This window comes from Sus scrofa, chromosome 4 (genome assembly GCF_000003025.6).
Source record: "Sus scrofa isolate TJ Tabasco breed Duroc chromosome 4, Sscrofa11.1, whole genome shotgun sequence".
Classification (NCBI taxonomy): domain Eukaryota; kingdom Metazoa; phylum Chordata; class Mammalia; order Artiodactyla; family Suidae; genus Sus; species Sus scrofa.
Window position 1 is genome coordinate 10,258,200 of NC_010446.5, and position 24,241 is coordinate 10,282,440.

Below are 24,241 nucleotides of genomic sequence, written 5' to 3' on the forward strand. Positions count from 1 at the left end.
CTCTCATCTCCCCGGGAGCCCGAGGGCAACACCAAGATGATAAGGATTTTTGCTGTGTAGGCGTTGCCATCTCACACCTTCCAGTTTTCTTCCTGAGCATGTCCTGGGGCAAGTGGCAGGAGGTGGCTTTTTGCAGCCCTCTTCTCTTAATGAGGACAGTCAGTCCCAGCGTAGGGACGTGTGGAGGCAGAGATGAGGGGGCAGATGAACAAGAAACTGTTTGGCCGAGGTCTTAGGAAATTATTTTTTCTGGAATTAATCCACTTGGAATATACACTCTAGCGATTGTCTATTTCTGGCTCCAGAATTTTTTTTTGGGTGGCAGTCTTGGTTCGGACTCTTGAGTTTTTCCAACAGGAGAACTTGACATTCACATTCTAAGAGTGCTCTGTAATGTTTCCATTTACATACCAGTTTCCCTCATCTTGTGCCTGGAAGGGTATGTGAATATATGCAAGAATCAGAGATTCATTTTTAGCTGCGGCAGAAGCGAGCCCCAGGGGAGAAGTCAAGATAACTGGATTCCTGAAATGGTAACTTGGCAACTCATCTCTTTCAGTTCCTTAGCCTGCAAAGCGCTTCTGTGGTTTGAGAAGCTAAGTAGCTCCTGCTTGTGAAGGTCGTCTTTAGAAGGATGCTTTGCAGGTATCAGGACCCCTTATCATCTTAACTCCCTTTACCCCAGGCCGCAGGTCATCAGTTGAGAAGCATATCAAAGCAAGAGGGGTGGGGAGTATATTTGATGGGGCCCTAAAATTGCTTGTGCCTTCCTGGTCCAAGGAAAAGAAGAAGGGACATCCTGGGTGTTAAAATGTAAGGAAATCCTCCCAAGGTAGAGACCAGCAAGGGAGTTGGGATTGGGGGGAGTGACATTTGAGAGGCCTCTTAAACGTGGCTGAGGCCTGGCGAAGGAGGGCCGTTGGAGGGAGGAATAGCTGAAAGGACTCGAGAGGTTCCGCATGCGATCAGGCGCGTGTCCCCGAGTGGAGCAGGCTGGATGAGGCATCAGAGAGCCCTGGCTCAGGTAGGCTCCCGTTTCCAAGATGCTCCCTGGCTGGCCCATGAAACCATACACACTCTGGGAAGACGGGGGAACCTGGGATCTCCAGGCGAAGGGGTTAGTGCATGGTTTTTTCATTTCACGTGCAGACTAGAACTCAGAAGGTCCTGTTTCCCAAAGTACGAGCTGGCTGAGCTCTAAACGCAGGGCTACAGGGAGGCTTTCACCTCCAAAGACAGCATTGCCCGGTGAGCATTGGCAGGCAGGGCATACCTGTCAGAGGGGCTCTGTATCCTCTTAAAATATCCTTTTTATTGCCAGTTGTTTCAGCCAGGGCTGTTTCTGTAGAAGCTGTTGATGAAAAGAAGGGCATTATTCTGAGGAGGAAGTTCTGGGAACTAAGTTGAGGAACGGTGCTCTCGAAGCCAGATCCTAGAACCAGGAAGGCTAGAAATAGGTTAAATATCCCTGCTTTATCAGAAAGAAAGCCCCAGATGAAAAGTCTCAAGTAGCTTCCAGCTTGGTTAGGAGGTAAGCTTCCCGCGTTTGCATGAATTAGCTGGAGAGCCACTTAGTGCTGCTGGAGCCAACTTTATGGCGGGAGGTCAGCAAAGAGAGGAGTTCACGGAGGGTGGACGGAGGGGGGCTGGCACTGGGCGGAAAGCCGCAACTGGGGCGCCTCTCTGCTGCCTGGTGCTTGATTGACTGTGCACAGCAGTCTAGGGAGAGGGACCAGGGCCGGAGGAAAGTCACTGCAGAGACCGAGTAGCACCACTGTGAAGTTTGAAGGGGCACGTGTGAAGTTTTAGGGAAACACCAGATCAATGTATCACGCCTGCCCCAGGTCCCTCCTATGTGCTAGGCTGAGTGCAAAGGGCTAGGGGTACAAAGTTGACAAAACCATACGTGGCCCTGTGCAAAATAGCCCAGGATGCTGGGTAGACCACAGTGTGACTTCAACCCTTGACATAATCTAGCTCTGGTAGCTCGCACACCAGCCTCAGGCGATTGGCCTTCTTCCTAGTTTGCAGGAGAGAAACTCAGGTGCAGAGGGCCTAGGGGGATTTGCCCATAGAGCCAGACCCTCTGGCCTCAGAGTGTGTATCTCCATCAGACTCTTTTTTTTTTTTCCCCACTGTACAGCAAGGGGGGGTCAGGTTATCCTTACATGTATACATTGCAATTATAGTTTTTCCCCCACCCGTTCTTCTGTTGCAACATGAGTATCTAGACATAGTTCTCGATGCTATTCAGCAGGATCTCCTTGTAAATCTATTCTAGGTTGTCCATCAGACTCTTTCCTCTGAGCTGGAAAAATTAGCCTCACTAGGCCTCCTCTCAAAATCAGCTGACCCCTTTCTCAAAGATGGGTAGGTAGATACTCAGGTAGATGGTAGGATAGGACGCTCAGCCGTACTCATCAGAGTGAGTCATCCACCCTCCTGCTAATTTGAAGTGACTCACCAAGCCCGTCTCACCTATTCCCCAACATCCTAAAGGGGTCCTTCAGTCCCCCTCTGCTTCCGTCCACCTGGCCTGTGTTTTCCTGACCTCTGAGGGCTTAACGCAACCCAGCTTTGCTGGATTAGAATCAAGTGATTCTGCCCAGCAGCCTCTCATTTCCCTCATGCCCCGCTCCTCCCTGTTTCTGCCTTGTGCCTCGGGGCCCGGTTGTCAGGAGGCCTGCCTTTCCCGGAGCGGCACCCCCCAGAGGCCCCCTCTGGGCTGGCCTTCGGGGAGATCGCCCCTTTCTGCCTCCCTCGGCGCCCTTCCTCTGCTGTGCCAGCGTCAAAGGCGTGGGGGTCTGTGCTTGCTGTGCTGTTTCCTCACCAGGTCGGTAGATCGGATCCTGCTCATGAATTGGTGCCAGGGTTATCATTCCCAAGTGCATGAACTTTTGCTTCCGTGTGCGGTCAGATCTGCACGTAAATGTTGTGGTCGTTTGCTGTTTTGTGATTTCAGGTCATGGAGCCCATTTTTAAGCTTGGTAGGTAGGATGGATGCTCCAGTTTGATCACCCATCTCAGTCCTGGTGTAAACATGAGCAGGCAGGGGAGGGTGGCTGACCTGTACTGAGCACTTGCTGCGTATTAGGCCGCGTCCTCAGTGCTCCGCGTGCTTTATCTCACGGAAATCCTTAGAGCAGCCTTCATTTTCCAGAGGGGGAGACGCAGCATGCAGTGGTGAGTATCCTGCTGAAGCAGAAGCAAAACCTCAGGCATTCTGGTCTCCAGACACCATCCGTATGGGAGAGAGTTAGCTGGCATGACTTTCAGATTGTGTGGATGCTGGTGTTTTGTTTTGTTTTATAATATGAAACTAAGTGATGGGCTTAAACTATGAATGGAAATAGAACCTCAGATACACAGTGAGATAAACATCAGCAAAATGAATGCCAGCCAGGTTTTTAGTTAATTGAGAATAACTCAGTCGTTTTGTAGCAGCTTTTGATGATGGTTCCCTTTTCACTCTTCTCTACCTTAGTTTAAAAACAAAAGCAGTTTTCACCAAAGCTCACGGTTAGTGTCGCATGAGAGGTCGTGTTCCCTACGTTGGGCGTCCTGTTTTCAGGACCTGTTCATGGGTAAAAAACATCATCAAGTTATGGCAGAAACCAGAGGTAGCAAGCCTTCCACTGTGAGATGCATAAACATTTCATGTTTTTAAGAAAGTCTGGCTGTTGTCTATGGAACACAGAAACTGATCATCAATTTATTGCAACTAATTTTGAACGCCAGAGTGACACTGATCGTGGCTGCCTTCCCAGAGCTTTCAGAAAAACACAACCAACCTGTTGTGTTTGTTTCAATTGCCAAGGATGTCGGGGTTGCAGTTGGCTGGGTATTTCAGCTGCCACACACATAATGACTCTCTCTGTTTCAGTAACTAAAACAAATTAAAAAAAAAAAAAAGATGGCTCTTAAAGAAACAAATATGATTATAATTGCATTTTTCCTTCATTTTATTTAGACCACCAAAAATCATTCTAGTGATAAGATCATTTTGTTTGGGCTAAATGTACATAAAATTCTCTTCATTCATGAAACTATTCACTACTGCTCATGGGCTGGCAATGAGCCAGATGGTTTGTTTGTTCTTCATAACCTAACGGTTGAGAACTCTTTGAACACACTCCTTTGTGTGTGTCTCTGGAGGTTCTATAAGGCAGGGGGACTGTTGAGCATCACGTCCTAGCATTTACTTTGTTAATCCTTTCCCTTCGAGCTTCCTGTAGGAGAGTGAGTGTGGGCCGCCACGCCGCCTTCTTTTTGGTCCAGGGTTCCCTGGAGTAACTCCCTCCACGTCTGAGGCAGCGGAGACTCACCTGCTCAGAAACCACTGGTAGAGACTTGTGACTTTTGGGGTCTCGAGTAAAGAGAGCGTGGAATGGAAGGTTTTCCTTTCCTCTTTCACAGGCTTTAGGACCGGTCCTTGTGGGCAGCCACCCACTTGGGAGAAGGGCGAAGGGGGTGGAAAGGAACCATCGATTTCAGTGCTTCCTGGGAAACTTTCTCCATGGGAGGAGGGCACATGGGAAAGATGCTTTCTTCTTTGTGAAGCTGTCATGCGCGCTCGCTGGTTGCTGAGATGCTTACAGCTGCATGGCTCAGCTACCCCGCCTTCCCTCCTTCCCTCCCAGTGGCTGCATCTCAGGCTACCTGGGGTCGCCAGGGTTCATTGTCACTGGCTCCCAGGTGTAGCCAGAAGAAGCCATTGGTTGGCATGAAGTGGTGATGCTCGTCTTCCTAGATCCCAGCCGTACGCTGGCTCACCCCCTCCAGTTCTCCATAAAACACAGCTCCTCTTACCCTGCCTGACATCTTACCTGGGCTCCCCATAACATTCACAGAAAACGTGGCTCCTGTTTCTGTCTTTCTGACCTTCACTTGAGCCCTACACCCTGTGGGGTGCATTACCCTGTGATCATTGGAATCCAGTTACAAATACAGTTTTGGAGGCCTGGCTATTTTTAGGATGCTTGTTTGCCCAGGTTTTATTTTTCCTCTCATTGCTCCAGTGTTTGAATGACTGTGATCACTAAATTTCCGCATCTTAGATACCAAAAAAAACTTTCAAGGCATTCTTTAGCACCCCCCCCCCCCCCCCCCCCCGCCCAAAACCTCCCAGCTTTTTAGAAACGCTGTGCATTTGGTTGGCCACTGCAGGCCCTTCCTGGGACTGCGTCCTGTCCATGAGAACCTGTGCCCTCTGGGTCGGTGAACTGGGAGTTTAGGGGTGAGGGTGGCTGAGCCGCCCTCCTCACATGCTCAGTCCCACACTAGGTTGCCTTCCCCCCATGGGTGACCAGATGAGTGTCCTGTGGGTTCCCGGTCAGATGAGCCTCTGATTACTTATCCTGAAGCTCCCAATACTGATAGGCTTATAAAGACGTGGATTTCTCTTGAGACACAGGACCATTTTTTTAGGGCTTTTGTCTTTGTAGGAGTTTATCATGGCTTTTCTCTTTAGGCTGCTACGGACGGTAACTCTGCTTTGCCCTGCAAACCAGATCTGAATTCCTCTGCCAAGTTGTTTGTTTGCATGTTTGTTTGTTTCTTTTTGGCTGCACCCATGGCATGTGGAAGTTCCCTGGCTGGAGATTGAATCCAAGGCCCAACAGTGACAAAGCCGAATCCTTTTATTTTTTTTAGGGCTGCACCTGCAGCATATTGACGTTCCCAGGCTAGGGGTTGAATTAGAGCTACAGCTGCTGGCCTACGCCACAGCCACAGTAACGTGGGGTCCTGGACCCACTGAACGAGGCCAGGGATTGAACCCACATCCTCATGGATACGCGTTAGATTTGTTTCCACTGTGCCACAAGGGGAACTCCTGACAAAGTCGAGTCCTTAACTGCTGGTCCACCAGGGAACCCCCCGCTCTGTCTTGTTTTAAGGTACCCTGCTGTCTGACTCTTCCTCCTGTATCCACTTCTCCCCTAAGGCTTTCTCTTCTTATCAGGCTGGGGTCCTCTTGCTGCTCCCACTGTTCCCGTACCTTCTTGCCCTTCCATGGCCTCGCTACTCTTCTCCAGCTGTCTGCGTTATGCCATCCTTTAAAGCTAATCCCAGATCCCACGTTTCTCTGCAGAGTGGTCCCTGCTGTCCAGACGGCCTGCCTGTGTGTGGTCTTCTCTCCAACAGAAGATCCTACAGCAGAGCTCAGGAACCGGTGGCCCACATGCCACATCCAGTCCACAAGTGTTTTGACCTAGCTGCTGTCTTTCCTACATTTATGTGAAATTTTAGGAAACTTCACATAGATGTAGGATTTCTGGCTTGTTTTGAAAAAAATCAATCTGGCAATGCTGAACTCTCTCTCGAATGGCAGAAGTCAGTGGCTGTTTTTCTTAAAAGGTGGATGTCCCTATTTTGCCATAGCTGTGCCCTCTTCCTTCAAACTGAGCAGGCTCGCCGTTCATTATCTTCTTGGCTCCAGTAAGCAGTTGTGTTTTCCATCCTTTTTTTTCGAGTCTGTGTCATCCACTACCCATACCCTTTGATACTTTCAAATTGTTATTTCTGTGATTTTCATGAGAATAGGAATAACATCCTTTTAAAAATACATAATTTCCCCAAAAGTGTCCACACTCTGAGGGGTCTCTGCCAAATCAATAACTGGTTTTGAAGTTTTAGCTTCGCTGCCACAGTTGATGTACAGATGGCGGAACATTTTTTTCTTAGTTAATCTCCCCTACCTGGTGTTAGCAACATCTGAGAGCCTGGGGATGCAAACGTGATCATAAACAGCTTCCTTGTAACAGAGCTCAGCACCTCTGGGGCGAGGCCAGCACAGAGAGCCGTGGAGGCTGAGCCCCAGCAGAAAGGAAGAGTGTTGGAGAGAGAGCGCAGGAGGTAGGCACACAGCTTGTCTAGTCGTTAGGCCTTGGTTGTAGCATCAGCTTCCCCAGAAGGTCTCTGGTCCAGTTTAGATGTGTTCCTGTTGGATTTATTGAGCACTTCCTTGTCTCATACTAAAGGCATTTGCACACCTGATTTCATGTAATCATTGCAACAGCTTGTGAGCCAGCAACTCTAACCCTGTTTTATAGATGTGGAAACTGAGGCAGGAAGTTAATAAATTTTGTCATGAGTGATTTGAACCCAGCTTTGTCTTGATTCCAGGATCTGAGGCTGTAACCACGCTTCTAATCTGGCACTGCTACAACAGGCATATCCCTCTGCCCTGATGTGATTGAGGCTGTGCTTTTGTTTTCCTGTCTATGACCTCTTGATGTCATAGTGTTTTGATTCACTAGTCTTTGCAGGGAGACTGATACTAAAGCCATTTCCTTTGAAAAAGCAAGGATTAATAGACAAATACAAATGAAATTATGGAGTCACAGTATCCTTTGGTTTATGTTTCTCCTTTTTGCTTATTTGGTAAATTAAGTAAAGAAATGATTATTTGCCAGGTATATTATTGAATCCCTGGAACACCATGTAATTGCAGTCTTAGATACCTCTCCTCGTCAGTGTAATCAAACCGGAGTGTGTTGTAATTAACCACCATTCCAAGATGTAGAATATACGTGAGATGCGGAGTCCTTAGAGGAGGGTGGGCTGATGTGTGCCTTCATCGTGTATCTTGATGATTGTGGGCTCCCCACAGTCATCAGATAGTTGCGTCTCAGAAACAAAGTTGCTTTTTAAGAAAGTACTATGTTTTAAAACTTCTGGTTACATCGACCAGTGTTAAAGCCTGAACCAGTGAGTTAGGTGTAGACTCATGGTCCCACACTGAGATAGAAGCCCCTCTTCTCAGAAAGGTCTGGCGCAAGAAATCAAGAATCAACCAACGCCCCCGCCACCCCCTGGTTAATGTACAGATTCGTTTAGTAAGCATGCATCAGTCTTCCTGTGGGGAGACAGATGCATGCTTTAACCATGAGCAGTGATGGTATTGACCATAAAGAGATGTGTGAAAACCTAAAGCAGGGGGAAAAAGCCATAAAAGGTAGAGAAATGTTGTGTTTGTTGATCTCTAGATCTCTCAGGAGAGTAGCTATCTTTTATTGGATGGTGGGCTTCCTTATTCCTTCCAGCAACCTTTGGAGGTACATATCATTCCTAGTTTTACAAATGAGGTCATTAAGCCCATCCAGGTGAAATAACCTGTTCAGGGTCTTATAGTCCCAGGTTGTATGGCCCAGACCTCGGTTCTCTCCTACGGTCCAACACTGCCACCAAATATGAGGTATTTTCCGTGTATACATACGTACATGCATAGTCTAAGCCTGTTTATTATTTGGGGGGGAGTGTTATTATATGTCATTTGGAAAAAGCGATTATAAATGCACACACTCATTCGCCCATTCTGGACCAGTGACTATTATACCATGTGTATCCTGGGTTGCTTTCAATGAAACAATGCTGTTAACACTCAGAAACAGTGGACTGACTGACAAATTTGCATTTTCTTGTGGGGTTTTGTTTTGTTGTTTTTTTTTTTTCTTCTTAAATTTCAATAGAAATTGAAATGTGGTTGGATGTTGATGTAGAAAATTAAACACACTTCTGGTACTCTTCCCAGCTCTGAATAAATAATTGTTCTGAAGTTTAAGTAACGGAGTAGTTTTTATTCTTTTATTACAAATTTTCATCCTTAAGCAAAATCTCTGAGTATTTATGTACCCCTCACTCCTGCTTTTCTGTTGCCTTTTACTGACCTGGATAAGTAAGTCTGCGGTTTGAAGCCGGATGAGCCCATTAGTGCGACAGAATTACCCTGCATGATGCATGCTAAGAAAAGCTCCAGCCCAGATGCTGAAAAGGCTGGCATGATTGACCCCTATCTCTCATGGTAGATTGGGTATCCAGAACTCCTTCCAGGAGTAGTGCTGACTTGTGACGACTTCGTTGTCAAAAGGAGCCATTGCCACAATTAGACTCTATGCACAAAATGCCCAGGATTTGGGAGAAATATAAGCACAATCGAATATATAGCACACCACCACTTCTCTCTCCTTGTGCTCTAGGCCAGAGGTCAGTAACCAGTTCTATGTGGACGGATTCTTCTGCGATCCGTAGCTGAGGAATAAAGAAGGTAGAAAAGGGACAGCGGAATATTAGAAAGAGCACTGGTAAAACCATCTTTGTTCAGGTCTGTCAGTGCCACTCACTGGCCTGGTGACCTTTCTTTAAGGCCCCTTGATCCCTCTGAATCATGGTTGCCTTGTCAGCTACACCAAGGCAAAAACATCAGCTCTGCCTGCAAATCTCTTTTTAATGACCAAGTAAAATAAGGAACATGCAGGTGCCAGTTTGACAGACTCTGTGTAACGGTGGAAAGTTACTGAACCAAGACACAGACTCAGGTCTCTAAGCTGGTACGTGGTTGGTGTTCACTGAAAGTTAGTTCCCGTCTCCTCCTTTTAGCCTTAAGTTTTAAGCTGATTATTCCGAGGGTGGTGGCGTCCACGCAGGGCAGGGGCCCTCTTGGTCCGGGATGCCCCAGACTGCCGTGGACCAACTTCCCCCTTCCCACCTCTTCCTTCCTTGCTGCCACTTCTCTTTCCACTATTTCATCTCTTTTTCCATCTCCTCTTTCTTACAGAACTTATAGAATATTTTTAGAGTTTAGAGAAATCAAGAACTCTTCTAGTCAAATCTGTTTCCTTTACAGATGAGGGAGCTAAAGCTGAGAGGTTAGTTTCTTGCTCAAGAGCACCCAGCTAGTAAGCAGCCTGGCTGGTGAATCCCATATGCTCAATTTCAAAAAGCAGATCCGTTTTCACCACACCATGCTGCTTTTAAAATTTTGTTCCCAGAGAAGGGGCTCCCCAACCCCCTCTTTAAAAATATGGTTAAATATCTCTGCAGAAGTAGCTTTCTAACACCTGCTATTAACATTCAGTGCGGTGTCAGCCAGGCCCTCGCGTCCCCTGGTTGTCGTGTCCAAGGCAGATTGTGGCAGAAAGCGTGGGTAACTTCAAAACCCCTAACCCTGGGTGTCTGCCTCAGACCGTGCAGGAGATAAGCGTGATTTCCTTTGCCTCCCCTGTGTAATTCTGCGCTCCTGAAACCACAGGGTTCAGGGGCAGGCGTAGGATTTATGCTCTTCTGTTCATTTGGTTTTTTTTCTTTCTCAGTCTCATTGCACATCAAGTGCTGGAGGCCTCGGGGTTTTGCTTTTACCTAACTAGCAGACAGACCGAGACTCTAAGCCTGGGTCTGTTCCATTCCTGATGAGCTCTGTGACTTTCTAGAACTCCCCCTCGCTTCAGCTTTCTCACCGGTGAGGCGGGGTTGCGGGTTCCTGACTTGTTGGTCTCAAAGAGTCGTTTTGAATCAACTAATAGAGGAGGAAGGGCTGGGCAGACATGACTGTGAGGGCTGTTATACAGAGACTTTAGAGATAAAAGACCTGGATTTGAGTTCTGGTTCTGCCCCCAGCGTGGTGACTGGGCTGAGGGGCAGGATGCTGGGGGTGCCCAGAAGCAATGGCTATCTTTCCTGCATCCCCCCCTTCCCCTTCGTTTAAAAGGATATTTGCTGCATATGGAGTGCACACCCTCGGCCTTATTTAGGGTACTTTTTCTCTCTCATCTGTCGTGTGTCTCCGTCTGATATGTGTGCCCCCTGGCTGCAGAACCGGATGGTCTATCTTGAGAAAGAGGAAGAGGGGCACAGAGAGGTGGGGGGAGAGTGCAGAAAAGAAAAAAGAAACATTGATTTGAGTGGAAGACTTTTGCGAAGAAAGAGGAATGCTTTCTCGTTGGCAGAACCGTCTTCATGTGTTTCTAATGAAACAGAAGCCAGTGAGCCTCTGGTTTATTTCTTTGTTTCCCTCCTGACACTGTTGACGTCAGCAAAAAAACGCAGTTTGTGTTTTGGAGAGGGCCGTGTCTTCTTTTTCCATGTAGCGTAGGAATGGTGACTTCCACCTGCCACACCCTGCTAAAATAATAAAATGTGTCTAGAATGTGGGATGTGACTAGAGCTTTCTGAGGTCGGTTAGATCCATCCTAAAGATCTGGGCCCCGAAAGTTCTCTTGGGAGTGCCTGTGTGGCCACAGTGACGAACCGGCATCTCGTTGCCTGCCGAGTATTTACTATGCTGGTTCCCGGGTACTCGCTGCTTAAAATCACGTGAAGGAGCCCATCGTCTTAGGATGTTAGCGCTCATTGACACACGTTAACATGGTCCCTGGATGGGGGGCCCGCTGTCCAGCACACTCGTTAGGTCTCTCCTGGCCCCTCACTGGGACACCCAATCTGCTCTGGATTTCCTCCTCTCGTCGCCAGGAGTAGGTTTACCCATTTGAGCTCCCCCCATGGGCCGGCCTCCTGCCGTCACCAAGAAGGACAGCCACTTGGGGTCTGAAAACTGCGCTGCCAGTTCAGCGTGACAGGGCACCCGTCGCCTGCAGCTCTCCGTCAGCAGGTGCCGTGGGAGCCAAAAGAGACATTTGTGATCTGGGGATAAAAGGGGAAACGCTGGTGAGAAATCTCACCGTAAGTCATGTCCAAACTTGTGAGCCAATGGCTGCCTGTTTGCAGTGTTTCCTGAAGCATTTGAAAACCATTTCTGTGTCTCTCCTTCCTTCGTGGCCCCCGTCAGAGTCAGACCCTGCGTTGTGGTGCCATGTCGTTAGCTGTTGAGTGCTGTGACGCTGTCATGAGAACAGTTGGTGTCACATTGCTCATTTTGTGTGGGTGTTGGGGGGAATTTTGGCCTTTACAATTTTTTTTGTTGGTGTTCCTCTTACATTTTTAAAGATGGGATTGCCTAAACATTTTTCCACATGGCAAAAATTAGAATTTGGCAGTTGGTGTCTGTGTGTTGAAATGACTTTTCTGGTTCTTTCAGGTCACCCTTAATTGCTGTGTGCTTTGTGTTTTAAATGCACTGGACATCAAGAGCTGATGGTCTCGGTGGTTTTCCCTTGTTGCCTGCGGACAGTCTCTCCCCCTCCCCCTTACATCCGGCTGCAAAGTGGGAACCGCCTTGGAGGTGAAGGGCCAGACCAGGTGAGGCAGGGACAGCTCAGTCCTTCCTGCTCTCTGGCCCCGTGTGGCCCCCACTCTTTTTGCTCCTCGGTCGTGTTCCTGTTACCATGGCCTGTGGTGCTCGGGCCGAGCACACCTCATACTCTTCCCTCTGTGGGGGGGGGGGAGGGGGGGTTTCTCTCCTGGAAGGTCAGGGCAGGGGCCGAGGTGTGTGCATCTCACAGCACTCACGGGTGATTCTGATCTGGGGGCGGGCGTGGGGAGGCAAGGACAGTGACACACAAGCCACTCTTAGGAATTGGGAGGCTTCGTTTCCACCAAAGGCAGGGTCCTTGGGTCTTCCAGTTTCTTCTCTGCCACCGCTGCTCCTGGCAGGATCGGCAAGCCGCCCTCCCCACCCTCTGCTCCAGCTGCGGGCCTCCTCTTGACTCAGATCCTGCCTCTTGGTCGAGAGTCACTCGTGCTACCGCAGAGCTTTTTTTGTGAGTGTGTGTTTCCAGTTTTGGCTCATGTGATCAGGTGCCATAGTCTTTATTTTCTCAGTTCAGGTCGAGCCTGCCAATCACAGTTCTCCCTGTTTGGTCGAAATTTAGTCGGGTATTCACTCCAGATGACCACAGCCCCAGCTGGGCTCGTGTCCCAGGAGGCCCCATGAAGGACCCACCAGGGACCCTCCACTCCTGCAGCTCTTGCTTCCTCAGGGCACCTGCCAGTAACACAGGCCATTGGTCTTTGTGTGGCATGACTGAGTGTAAGACAAAAAGCAAATGCGGAGTTAGGAGTTCCAGTCCAAGCTCAGCCCCTTGGCAGCAGTGTGGTGGGGGCACATCAGTGAGCCTTCCTGGGACTTGGCTTCCTCCTTTACAAAGTGGGGCTGACAGAGCTCTACTCACGGTAGTAAGTGGAATGTGGATGGAATTGCTTTATGAACCTACGCAAAGAGAAGATGCTGTTGTTAACAACCAGAACCAGCTGCCCCCACCCCATCTTCATGTCTTTTTTTCTCGGCTTTATTGAGGTGGAATTGGCTTAGAGCATTATGTAAGTTTTAAGGCGCACAGCATAGGGGTTTTATATATGTGTATGTTGCAAATGCTCACCACGGTACGGTTGACTAACACACCCGTCACCTCGTAATTACAGTCGTATGCATGTGTGGTGAGAATTTTTAAAGTCTGTCCTCTTAGGAAATTTCAAATAAACATACGGTGTTATTACCTGCAGATACCACGCTGTACCTGAGAGCCCCAGAACTTACTCCTCTTACAACTGGATGTTTGTACCTTTTATCCCCTTCATCCCCCCCCCCCCTTTTTTTTGACAAATGAAGACCTGGCTCTGGGAGTTTGCTCTGCCTGGGGACACCACACCTTATTAATACCAACACCAGACCTAGAAGCCAGGCCGGCAGGTTCTTTCTATATCTTTTTTCCAGTGCGAAGCATCCCTTCATTCAAGGAAGGTCCTGGGTCTGAGTCTTCCGCTCTTTCTCTCCGAGCAGCTCGCCTCTTTGGAACTTGGCTCTGTCCTTGATCCCTGTCTTCAGCTCTCCTGTGCTTGGAGCCTCTTACGAGGTCCAGACATTGTCAGGACATTTCCTTCTGCAAAAATGAAGCTGGGTTTACCTTCATCCTGGTGGTCGGTTGCCTGCATGCTTCTCCAGTCCTGTTCTCGTCTTTTCGAGGAATATAAACAAACAGTGAAGTCAGAACGAAAAAGCACGCAAAATAGATCCCTCCCATCTGACACGGCTCCTTCAGTAAGCAGTTTACTTCTCAGAGTGAAGGCTTCACGCTGTGCGTTCCCTGATTTGGAAGCGCTTCCCGGCTCCTGTGCTGGCCACGGGCAGGAGAGCTTTCGCACACCAGCCACCGGAGCGGTGGGACGTCTCTGGGGGCTGGAACAGATGGAGGGGTATTGACCCGTGCTCGTCAGCCTGAAAGTGCCTAAGTGGGTAGCAGCCCAAAGCCATTACCGCTGCCTTCAGGGCAGGGAGTGATAACGGAGTAAGCGGGTCCCTGTAGCCTGGTTGACCTGCAGAAAGCCCTACACAGGCCTCTTTGTTCACCCATTTATTTCCGCCCGCTGGAGTCCAGAATATACCTCTATATGGGGGAAATCGCCCAGCTGTGGGTTTCAAAGCTCTTGGACGAGGCGGAGCTACCATTTGTTGACTGTCTTGTGAGAGCTTGGAGCACAGGATTTCGTTCTCGTGGCCCGTGTGATCCTGCAACCCCTCCCAAGGGCTCGGGTGCCTGTGGGAGAGACGGCACTTGGTTTGGCCAAGCTCGTCATCGAGCACGTGCGTTCTGTGTTGGTGACTCCTCAGAAACCACGAGATGAATGACTCCTGGGTTAAGGTTATATGAAAAATTAATTTGAGCAGACCAGGGAAATGGCTTTTAAAGGTAGGGAGAGACAGCGGAGTCTGTAGTTCCTCTTTAAGGGTTGTTTTTTTTCCCAGCAGGTAGGAATAAAAGTTACCTTCCCAAGGTTCCTCTATGTTCGGGAGAGGTTTTGTTTCTTCTCCTTAAAAAAAAAAAAAACAACAAAAAAACTCAGATGTTAAGATGTTAGGGCCAAAAAAATATACGGGACGAAGATCTGACTTAGCCCATTTAATTTTTATTTTATCATGCAGGTTTGAGTTAAAAGGATATTTTTGCCCACATGAAGCAAAATATCAACACAAAAAATTTTGAATGTATAAGAAACTTGTCTGTACAGTTGGTTACCCAGTGGGCATTTTTAACAAGGGAAGTTATTTCCTTTTGAACACAGAGCCATTTCCGTGTTAGACCAGAGATGGGACTCAGAGAATGCTATAGAAACAGGCACCATCAAAATACATGGGACTTGAGAAATACTCTAGTCAAACTCAGGCCACCGCACATTAGTGGGTCATGAAAGGATACTAGTCTGATCCTTAGTAAAAGAAAGTTTGATCTTAGTGGGGGAAAAAACCTATGGTGCCTTTAGAGCCCTTTCAGTTTTCTGCCTCAGCAGCTGATGGTGAGCCCGAGGGGGCGTCGGGGAGGGCGGGGGCGGCCGTCGTCAGTAGCTAGCGGGCGTCCCCCGGGCTGCAGTTGAGCGTGTTTAACGTTGTTTCTTTCCCGCTGTTGACCCTCCAAGCATGTGTGTAAACTTGAACTTGTCACTACCTGTATTCCCAGGACATCCTGTTAACAATTTTTTGTCCACTTCCTTGCAGTTAGAGGTACACTCACGATCACACAATGGCTGTTTTATCTGGAAACTATATTACAGAAATCTGCCGTGGCCTTCTAACTCTGGGTTTGTGGGTAATTCTGAAAACCTCAGATTTTACTTTCAAATCATCCACAGCTCAACCAAGCTCTGCCTTTTTCCGAAGTCTGAAGAATGCCTCCCAGACAAAAGGCCGATTTCAGTTGACCTTAATTCTCCCTCTGCCGCATTCCTTTAGTTCTGTGTGTTTGAAATTCAAGGCCTGTTCTGGTTTCAAGTACACTTTCTAAAAAGTCTAAAACAGAAATGTATTATTGGACTGCTAATGCCTCACGGAGGCCAATAATGGTTTTATGTCCACGAGCCACAGCGCTTTTCTCGTTGGGGGTTTAAGTGCCTTTGAGTGTTCCTGCTGCTTCTCCTCCCTCAGCTTGCTTGAATTACACTCCGAAACTTGATCTTGCTCTTGTCCTGCATAATGTAAGCTGACAGTGGGGAAATTGTTGGGGGGCGGGGCGCGCTCAGGGGAAAGTCTTCAGTGTAACAAACGTAGTGTAATTTTGTCGAGACTACACATGATTCTTGAACTAGAGAGTTATCAAGAAACCTGAATCCTTTTTTTTTCTTTTATTCCCCCCTTTTTATGGTCCACACCTGTGGCATGTGGAAGTTCCCAGGCTTGAGGTCAAACCCGCGCCTCATCTGTAACCTATGCCGGAGCTTGTGGCAGCGCTGTGTCCTTATTAACCCAGTGCATTAGGGCAGGGATCAAACCTGAATCCTCACTGAGACAAGTCGGGTCCTTAACCCCCTGAGCCACAATGGGAACTACCCCTTCTTTTTTTTTTCTTTTTTTCTTTTTTCTTTTTCAAATTTAGTAAATGAGCACCAATAGCACATTGAAGAAATTTTGGGAGAATAAAGATCACCCATCATGACACCACTCTAACCTAATTATTTTTAGTTATTGCTATTCAGTCTTTGATGCTTCATACATTGCTTTAAACAATTGCCACTTCGAAAATTTGCCTTTTTTTTTTTTCCTCCTATACGTAATAGCACAAGTATTGCTCTGAAGTGTTGCCAGCCCTGTTATTTTAGGGGCCACATAATATCATCATATAGATGTTCCTTAACTTACTAAACCATTTCTGCGTTGTTGGGTCTCCAGAGGTTGCCCGCAGTTGGGCTGAGACCATCCATGCAGGGATCCACTTTTGAGTCATCGGCCACTCCCCACCCTCCGCCGTCAGTGACCTCCTTGGGCTGCTTTCCCAGACCTGAGATTCTTGGACAGAGGGAACCAGCACCATCTTTTGGCTCTTGTGCTGCCATGTTGCTTTGTTAAGCTGTTGCGTAGCCACAGAGACAAACCATAGTTTTTGGAAAGAAGACTCTTTCAGCTGCTTCCTGGGTTTCTCTCTAGAGAGAAGGCCTCTTCCACCCTCTCCTTTAAATGACCCCTTAGGAGAATGCTTTCCCAAGGAAAAAATGTCATCAGTCACAGATGATTTCACGGCGTTTATGAAGGAAATGTATCCTATCCAAAGGCCATAGGATGCTCCACCCTGACCTCACCGTTTTGTAAGAAGGGGGTAGAGGACTTCCTTCAACATGGCATTCATTTATTACTTACAGTGGGGGTTTTATTTATTTATTTATTTTCTAAGCAAAGGAGAAGAGGGTTCTGCCTAGACACCAGAATGGTTCGGCGCCCAGCTGCAGTTAGACCATCTGGGTTTGACTTCTGGCTGCCCATTACCTGCCGCGTGACTCTGGACAAGGTGCTCAGCCTTGCTCATAAGTAAATCACAGTCATCATCTGATTATCCCCATCTGATTAGGGTACTGTGGGGGTTTAGTCTGATCAATCCACTGAAAGTGCTTAGTACAGTGTCTTGTGTAGTGCTCAGTAAGTCTTAGCTGTCTGTATTATATCATAACATACCTGCTCTGTCCCTCCTCTTCAAGGTCTGTGAATTACTTGAGTACTGTATCCCTTACTCTCTTTTTCACTGAATTCTAGTGGCCCTAGAGCTTGTGTTTAACTGTAGGCTTTGGTTTAGCAGGGGGTTGTGCTCTCCGCTGGGTTAGCCAGGGCTTTCCCAGGTAGAGGACGTGAAGGGGGCTGAGTGTGCTTGTTTTGTATCTGATCGTGGCTCCTTGTTCTCCATACCTGCAGGATGTGCTTAAGAGATGGTTGATAAGTGACACATTCTGAAAAGCCCAAAGAACTGTGGTTGTTAGCTTTTCTAAATTTCATCACTTTCCTGTCCACTCTTTCACCCCTCTTCTCTCCTTCTGGAACTTTATTAGAGGAGCGTTTGGACCTTCCCATTCTGTCTTCCATGCCTCTTAATGTCCTACTTTCTCTGTGCTGCATTCTTAGGATAATTTGACCAGAGGAAGACCAGCTCACTAACTCTCTTATCAGCTGTGTACAAACACCATTCCTTTGTCAGAGATATTTTTTCATTATTGGGAAGATCCGGTTCGTATTTTTTCACATCTGTCGTTCATAACATCTTGTTCTTTGCTCATTTTTATTATTTTAGGTCTTCATTTTTTACAAATTGGGTAGTCCATTTAATTAGCTCAGATTCTTAGGGAAATTTGTTCCCTTTTTTTGTATCTGCTGATAACCACTCTAGGCAGATTGCTGTCTTTTATGTTTTTGTATTTGGGGAAGGTAAGCTCATTATCAGGAGGGCTCTCTGGGCGATTTGTATGAACTGATTCAAAGGCTTACACTCCAGAGTGGTTTTACATTTATTCTCCTGGGGTGCTTCCAGCCACAGGCCCTTTTGTTTTATTTAATTTTAAGACCTTTTTTCAAAGACCTCAAACTTACTGAAAAGTGCCAAGTACAGTTCACAGAGCTTCCCACCACCGCCGCTTCAGATTAAGTTTCTGACTTGAAACCCGCTGGGCCTGGATGTCCAGACCCCCTTTATCACCACTTTTCAGCTCAAGTGCCAGACCCGCACAGGTGGAACCACTCGCCAGTGGTGACGCAAGCTCAGGTGAGGCTTTTCCACGCCAGCCCCCAGCCTAGACACATCCCAGCTTTATTTTTCTCTCTCTTTTTTAAATTGAAGTATAGTTGATTCACAGTGTTAAATTCTGATGCAGCAAAGTGATTCAGTTATATGTACATGTGCATATATATACACACACATTCTTCCTTAGAAAGTATTCTTTTCCATTATGGTTGATCATAGGACACTGAATCCAATTCTCTGTCCTCTGCAGCAGCATCTCGTTGATTCGCCCTTCATGTGTAATAGCTTACATCTGCTAACCCCAGCCTCCCACTCCATCCCTGCCCCAGCCCCTCCCTTTGGGCAACCGCAAGTTCATTGTCGATCAGACCAGCTTCCTTGCATCTCACTATGCTCTTAGGGATCCTCCGCACCCCCAGTTCACCCTTTCATTGAGATCAGGGCCCCCACAAGCGTCTTGACTTCAGTCAGGAATCCAGCTCCTCACCTGTGAGTCACCCTTTCCTGCCCCTCCAAGGATGTTGAAACCTAGGCCCGCCTCGGTGGCCTCCCAGGCCTGTGGCAAAGGCAGCTCACGTGCTTCCGCAGTCATGTCTTACTCTCTTGCGAGCTCACTGGATGTCGGTCACATTTGATCCAGAAGCTGGGCCGTTGGAAGTCCTTCTTTGCTTTTTTATTTTGCGTTGGGGAAAGTAGAGGAAACTCCCTCCCAAATCCTGACTGCTCGTGTGATCATTCACTTCCGGAACATTTATGAACATCTCCTGTTATTCTGCCTGTGCTGGGGGAACCGTGACAGAAACAAGACTCGGCGCCTGTCACAGTTCTTACTTAAAGCCACCAATGGCTGTGTGTTACCCTGAGAAAGGGCCAGCTCCTTGGCCCGGTTCACAATGTTTGGAAGATTTTTCTTTCTTTTTTTTTTTTTTTTTAACACTCCTTGCACACCAGGGGTTCTAGTCTACATAGCTTCTCCTTGCCTCTGCTCGCCCTTCTTTCTTTCTTTCTTTTTTTGTCTTTTGAGGGCCGCACCGGCAGCATATGGAGGTTCCCAGGCTAGGGGTCAAATCACAGCTGTAGCTGCCAGCCTACACAACAGCCACAGCAACGTGGGATCCGAGCCGCATCTGTGACCTACACCATCGCTCATGGCAACGCCGGATCCTTAACCCACTGAGCGAGGCCAGGGATCGAACCTGCAACCTCATGGTTCCTGGTCAGATTCGTTTCCGCTGCGCCACGATGGGAACTCCCCCTTGCCCCCTCTTTCTTAAAATGTCCTTCGTGGTGCTTGGAGCACATGCACTCTTCAGAGGCTGGTGAAACACCATTTTCTGCGGGACATCCCCCCGACCTCCCTCCAGGGCATCCAGAGCCCTGGAGCACACAATTAGCATCTCATGCCGTCACTGTGGTTCACCTGCGCTGCACTGGCACTGTCACCCTGGCATGTCTCTGCAAGAAGAGGACTTACCCTTTCTGTCAGTATTTTTTCACTTGAGTAGACTATTTCCCTGTGTGTGTATATGCATTTTTGTTGCAGTATAGTTGATGCCCAGTGTTATATAAGCCTCAAATGCTCAAGGATTTACCCCCCTATCTTATTTGCACTCACAGGAAAAAAGCAGACACAGTGCTTCGCACATTCTAAGCACTTACCTAAATTCTGAATGAACTGATGCTGTTGTGTGTATGAGTAGCTAAATAACAATTCAAGAATGCAGTGGTTGGAGTTCCGTTGTGGCTTAGCAGGTTTAAGAACTCGACAGAGTGTCCGTGAGGATGTGGGTTTGACCCCTGGCCTTGCTCAGTGGGTTAAGGATCCCATGTTACTGCAAGCTGCCATGTTGGTCGCAGATGCACCTCAGATCTGGCGTGGCTGTGGCTGTGGCGTAGGCCAGCAGCCGCAGCTCGGATTCAGCCCCTAGCCTGGGGACTTGCATATGTCGCAGGTGCAGCCCTACAAAGAAGGGGTGGGGGGAGAATATAGTTGTTACAGTGTAAAGAGGAAAGTGGTTGAGATAACCATTGTTTGAAAAGGGAGACACTGCATAGGCTGACGTGGTATGAGATGGTACTCAGCCCATCTGGCTTCTGCTTTGTCTGTCTTTTCCCTGCCGCTTAGTCGGAGTTTGTGTTTCTTCATGAGAGGGAGGAAGTGCTCCACGCACTGCTGGCAGCTCTCTCCCTAGGCGTTGCGGGGCAGCGGGGTGAGTGGGCAGCCAATCCGGTGGGCCTGAGAGTCACATCAGCCTAGCAAGGTGCTGGGAGTCACAGGACTGAGGGAGGCCCTGCCGCAGGTGAAATGTGGAAGGAGCCGGGAGGTGAGGCCCCCCCGAAGTGTTCCCTCCGCATTTAAGGGACTCTGTCGTCTAGTCTCAGTCTGGCCAGCATTCCTGGTTTGATTTGCCTTGAGGTTAAGCCCAGCCCAGACATCCTGGAGTCTCATTGTCTTCCCTCCCTGCGACGGCTGGAGGCACACAAGAAATCCTGCAGGCTAGTCTGTCTGCTCACCTCCACACCACGTCCCATCAGCCCTGATGAGGATTCTTCTGCCGCGTGGAGTTTCCAGGTTGGAGGGGGCTGGAATTTCCCAGTTGGCAGTGCGTGCAGCACAGAGATGTCTGAGAGGAAGAGCAGGGGATTAGGGGACCGCCTCTTCGTACCTGCATGACTGTAAACAAGCTGCCTCACCACGCTGAACCTCAGTTCTCTTACCTGTGACCTCATGATAATGCCTGCCTTGCAAGGCTGTTTGCAAAAACCATTAAGGATCTTATGTGCCTGGCTCATAGAACGCACTCAGCATTGGTAGTTATCCGTATGGGCGGCAGATCTCGGGGTGACCCCATGCTAGGGCCTGGAGCAAAAGTTGGCTGACCTTGATTCTCTCATCTTGAACATGATAGCTCTGTGGCCTATGGAGGTTAATAATCCTCCCCTCGTGGGGTGGTTCTGAGACCAAATGAATTAACGGAGAGCTTCCTCCCGTGAGCAGAGACTCACTTAAACTTTCTCAAAAGCAGTGATGGGGAGGCAGGTAGTTCCAGGCCCCCTCGTGGTCTCTGTCTCTGATGTCGCCTTTTCTGCATCCCTGGACCGGCTTCTGCTTTGTGTAGCTTTTCCCTGCAGCTTAGTCGGAGTGTGTGTTTCTTCATTAAGACAGATATGCCTGGTCCGTCATGGTTTGTCCTCTGTCGTCTTTTCCCTCCTTGGTCTAGAGCAAGTTCCCGAGAGGGTCCGCTCTGATCAGTCCAGCTCATCTTTCTTTTCTCCAGCCGCATCATGGGTTGATGGGCAGGCCTTGGTCAAGCTACTTACCTGGTCCAGTTAGTATTCACTAGAAGAAGATTGTGGTCCCTTTGCATGAAACCTGGCTATCTCTTATCTGGTCTTTGAGTTGGGACTTTTTTTAAAGGTAGGTGTTTTGATCAGCTCACAGTAAATGCCATAGTAAATGCTGTATTAATAAACACTGTTAAGTATTTTGGAGGATCATTTTCTGTGTTTCCATGTTCCACACAAGTGAGACAAAGGTTAAGGAGAATCTTTGCCTTCAGGAGCTGTTCTCCTCCCTCTTGACACAAGGCAGACCTTTGGTTGGAATGTAACAAACTCTGTACAATGAGTCAAGACTTCCACTGGTTTGCATTTTTCATTGGCGTGTCATTCAAGGAAATCCTGGCTTTTGGGTCATGGAACAGGCCTCTCTGTTTATCCTTCTGCAGAAGTAAAATATTTGAAGTATTTAATAATGCATCTGAGAATAAACTTGTATTTTGCGGCCTGTTCTCCTAGAGCTTTTTGGGAGAATTTTCAGTGAAGCCTATTTTATAAATATTTTCAAAATTTTGTGATAGCTTTTATCCCAACATGGATCGTGAAAAGGGAGGCGTCCTTACAGTCTGAATATTAGTTGAAGGGATTTAAGAAACAAAGAATTCCAGTTGACATTGAAAGACTACTTTCTTCAGAGTATAAAAGTATTATTTTCCATCTCAAGTGATTCCTGAAAGGGACAGTGCATAAACCTTCTGTCACCTATCTAATAAGATCCCACATAGACTTTTGTTTTTTAAAGCAGCACTGGGAACATGTAGACAATTTATGACATAACTTTTTTTTTCTCACATGGTGATTGTTATTAGCTAATGAGAAAAGTCTGCATAGTCTATATTCTCCATATCTAACAGTTACTTTTATTTCGGAGCATGCAGTCTTGTAAGTTTTTATAGTAATCGTAAAGTTCGTTTGTTTCTTCCTTTTATACCTGGTAGCCACATTTATTTATTCTGCAGTTGTTGGTGGAATGCAGAGCTTATGTAAGAATTGTCAGAGTTCCCGTCTTGGTGCAGCGGAAACGAATCTGACTAGGAACCATGAGGTTGCGGGTTCGATCCCTGGCCTTGCTCAGTGGGTTCACGATCCGGCATTGCCGTGAGCTGTGGTGTAGGTCACAGATGCGGCTCGGATCTGGCGTTGCTGTGGCTCTGGCGTAGGCTGGTGGCTACAGCTCTGATTAGACCCCTAGCCTGGGAATCTCCATGTGCCGCAGGTGCCGCCCACAAAAGACAAAAAAAAAAAAAAAAAAAAAAAAAAAAAGAATTGTCAGGCTTGCTGAGAGCCAACTCTTGGTGGTCACGGGACTAATAAAGAAGGGAAACACTGAGAGAGGGAGAGAGGGAGCTCCCGTGACTGTAATCGCATACACTGTGTGCCCGAACTCCTGAGATTTTATTGTGTGTCAGATTCTTACTCTGCGTCAACTGCGTGGGTGCCTGGGGGCACTTCTGCCTGAGGGGTTCGCAGCCTCTGATTTGGACAGACCAGACTGGAGGTTTTCCTGTCTTTTCTCATAATCAGAGAACCCCAAACCTACTCCACTCCCCACACGTACCTAGAACCCAGAATTGCTCACACGTCTCCCCCCTCTCTGTTTCTCTCTGCCTGGTCCTTCTCAAGCTTCTCTCCTGGAGGGAGGGTTGGCGTTTAGGGGATGGTTAGGTCGTATGGTTGGTGAAAATGGCATAAAGGTGGGAACAAACTTGAAAATTGCTTAGGAAGATTCTGCGTTCGGGGCCAACACGTTGACCGTCATGTGTTTTTCTCTCGGTGCCCTCTGTGTTCATCTGAGCACCAGATAACATGGTCGGCTTGCACTTACGGGCTGTGACGTCATGAGCACACATAGGCTTATACATCCGGACACGTGTCTATACTGCAGACTCAGTTCCGAGCTGCTGAGATCCTTGGCATAGGCAGGGCTGCAGGCACTAAAGGATCAGCGGATCCTGTATCTTCCCTAGTTTCAGCGGCCTGGCCTCCTCACGGTGGGCTTTATGAGGGTAGAAGGACCTGCTCTGGTAACGAGTGATTCCTCTCCCGCGCCTGTACTTGTTCTGAGCATATGTAGTTGAGTTCGTGTGGGTTACGTGTCTGCATGAGGTTCCTTGAGGAGTGGGAGACACGAGGCCTTGAAACTTCTGGAAGTATGGGGTTTTATCTCGAGGGAGAGTAAGCCAATCTCTCTTTATGTACCACAGTAATTTTTATATTTATCTTAATGTCTTTTTCCCCTCACAAACAATTGTTGCCTTGGAAAGTGGCTCCCCCCCGTGTTCCTCCTGGGGTGGGTGTGCCTGGGCTACCCCTGTTTATATCCAGTCCACTGGTTAAGGCGGAGGTGGCGGGGGCTCAGCACACAGACCCAGGGGGCCTTCAGAGGCCTAATTGCCCATCTTTCCTACAACCATGGGGTCATCCCAGCTTCTCTCACACCCACTCAGCCCCCAGGCTGAGGACCGTAAGTGCCATCCTGGGGCCCGTCCGGAACGCCAGTTGCATCTTGTAGAGGGAAAGCCACAGGACGCAGACGTGGGCTCAGTCCTGGTGTTAAACTTAGGCCATTCAGCCTCGCAGGACATCAGGTTTTGCTTTTGTTTTAAAATAAAATATGGGGAGTTCCCGTCGTGGCTCAGTGGTTAACGAATCCGAGTAGAAACCATGAGGTTGCGGGTTCGATTCCTGGCCTTGCTCAGTGGGCTAAGGATCTGGCGTTGCCGTGAGCTGTGGTGTAGGTT

At 48.1% G+C, this 24,241-nt stretch overlaps 1 protein-coding gene across 15 annotated transcripts in view; it reads left to right on the top strand.

Annotated features, from left to right (window-relative positions):
• The window catches only part of ASAP1 (ArfGAP with SH3 domain, ankyrin repeat and PH domain 1), a 348,069-nt gene that overhangs the window by 154,340 nt on the left and 169,488 nt on the right, over positions 1 to 24,241 (top strand). Inside the window, exon 1 of one of the 15 annotated variants that reach the window (XM_021088914.1) lies at positions 5,755 to 11,973. The exons of the other annotated variants lie outside the window; for them this stretch is intronic. Within the exon in view, the coding sequence (XP_020944573.1) occupies positions 11,869 to 11,973 (105 nt within the window). The 5' untranslated portion in view covers positions 5,755 to 11,868. Of the gene's footprint in view, positions 1 to 5,754; positions 11,974 to 24,241 lie in introns of those variants that run through there. 15 annotated transcript variants of the gene reach the window in all.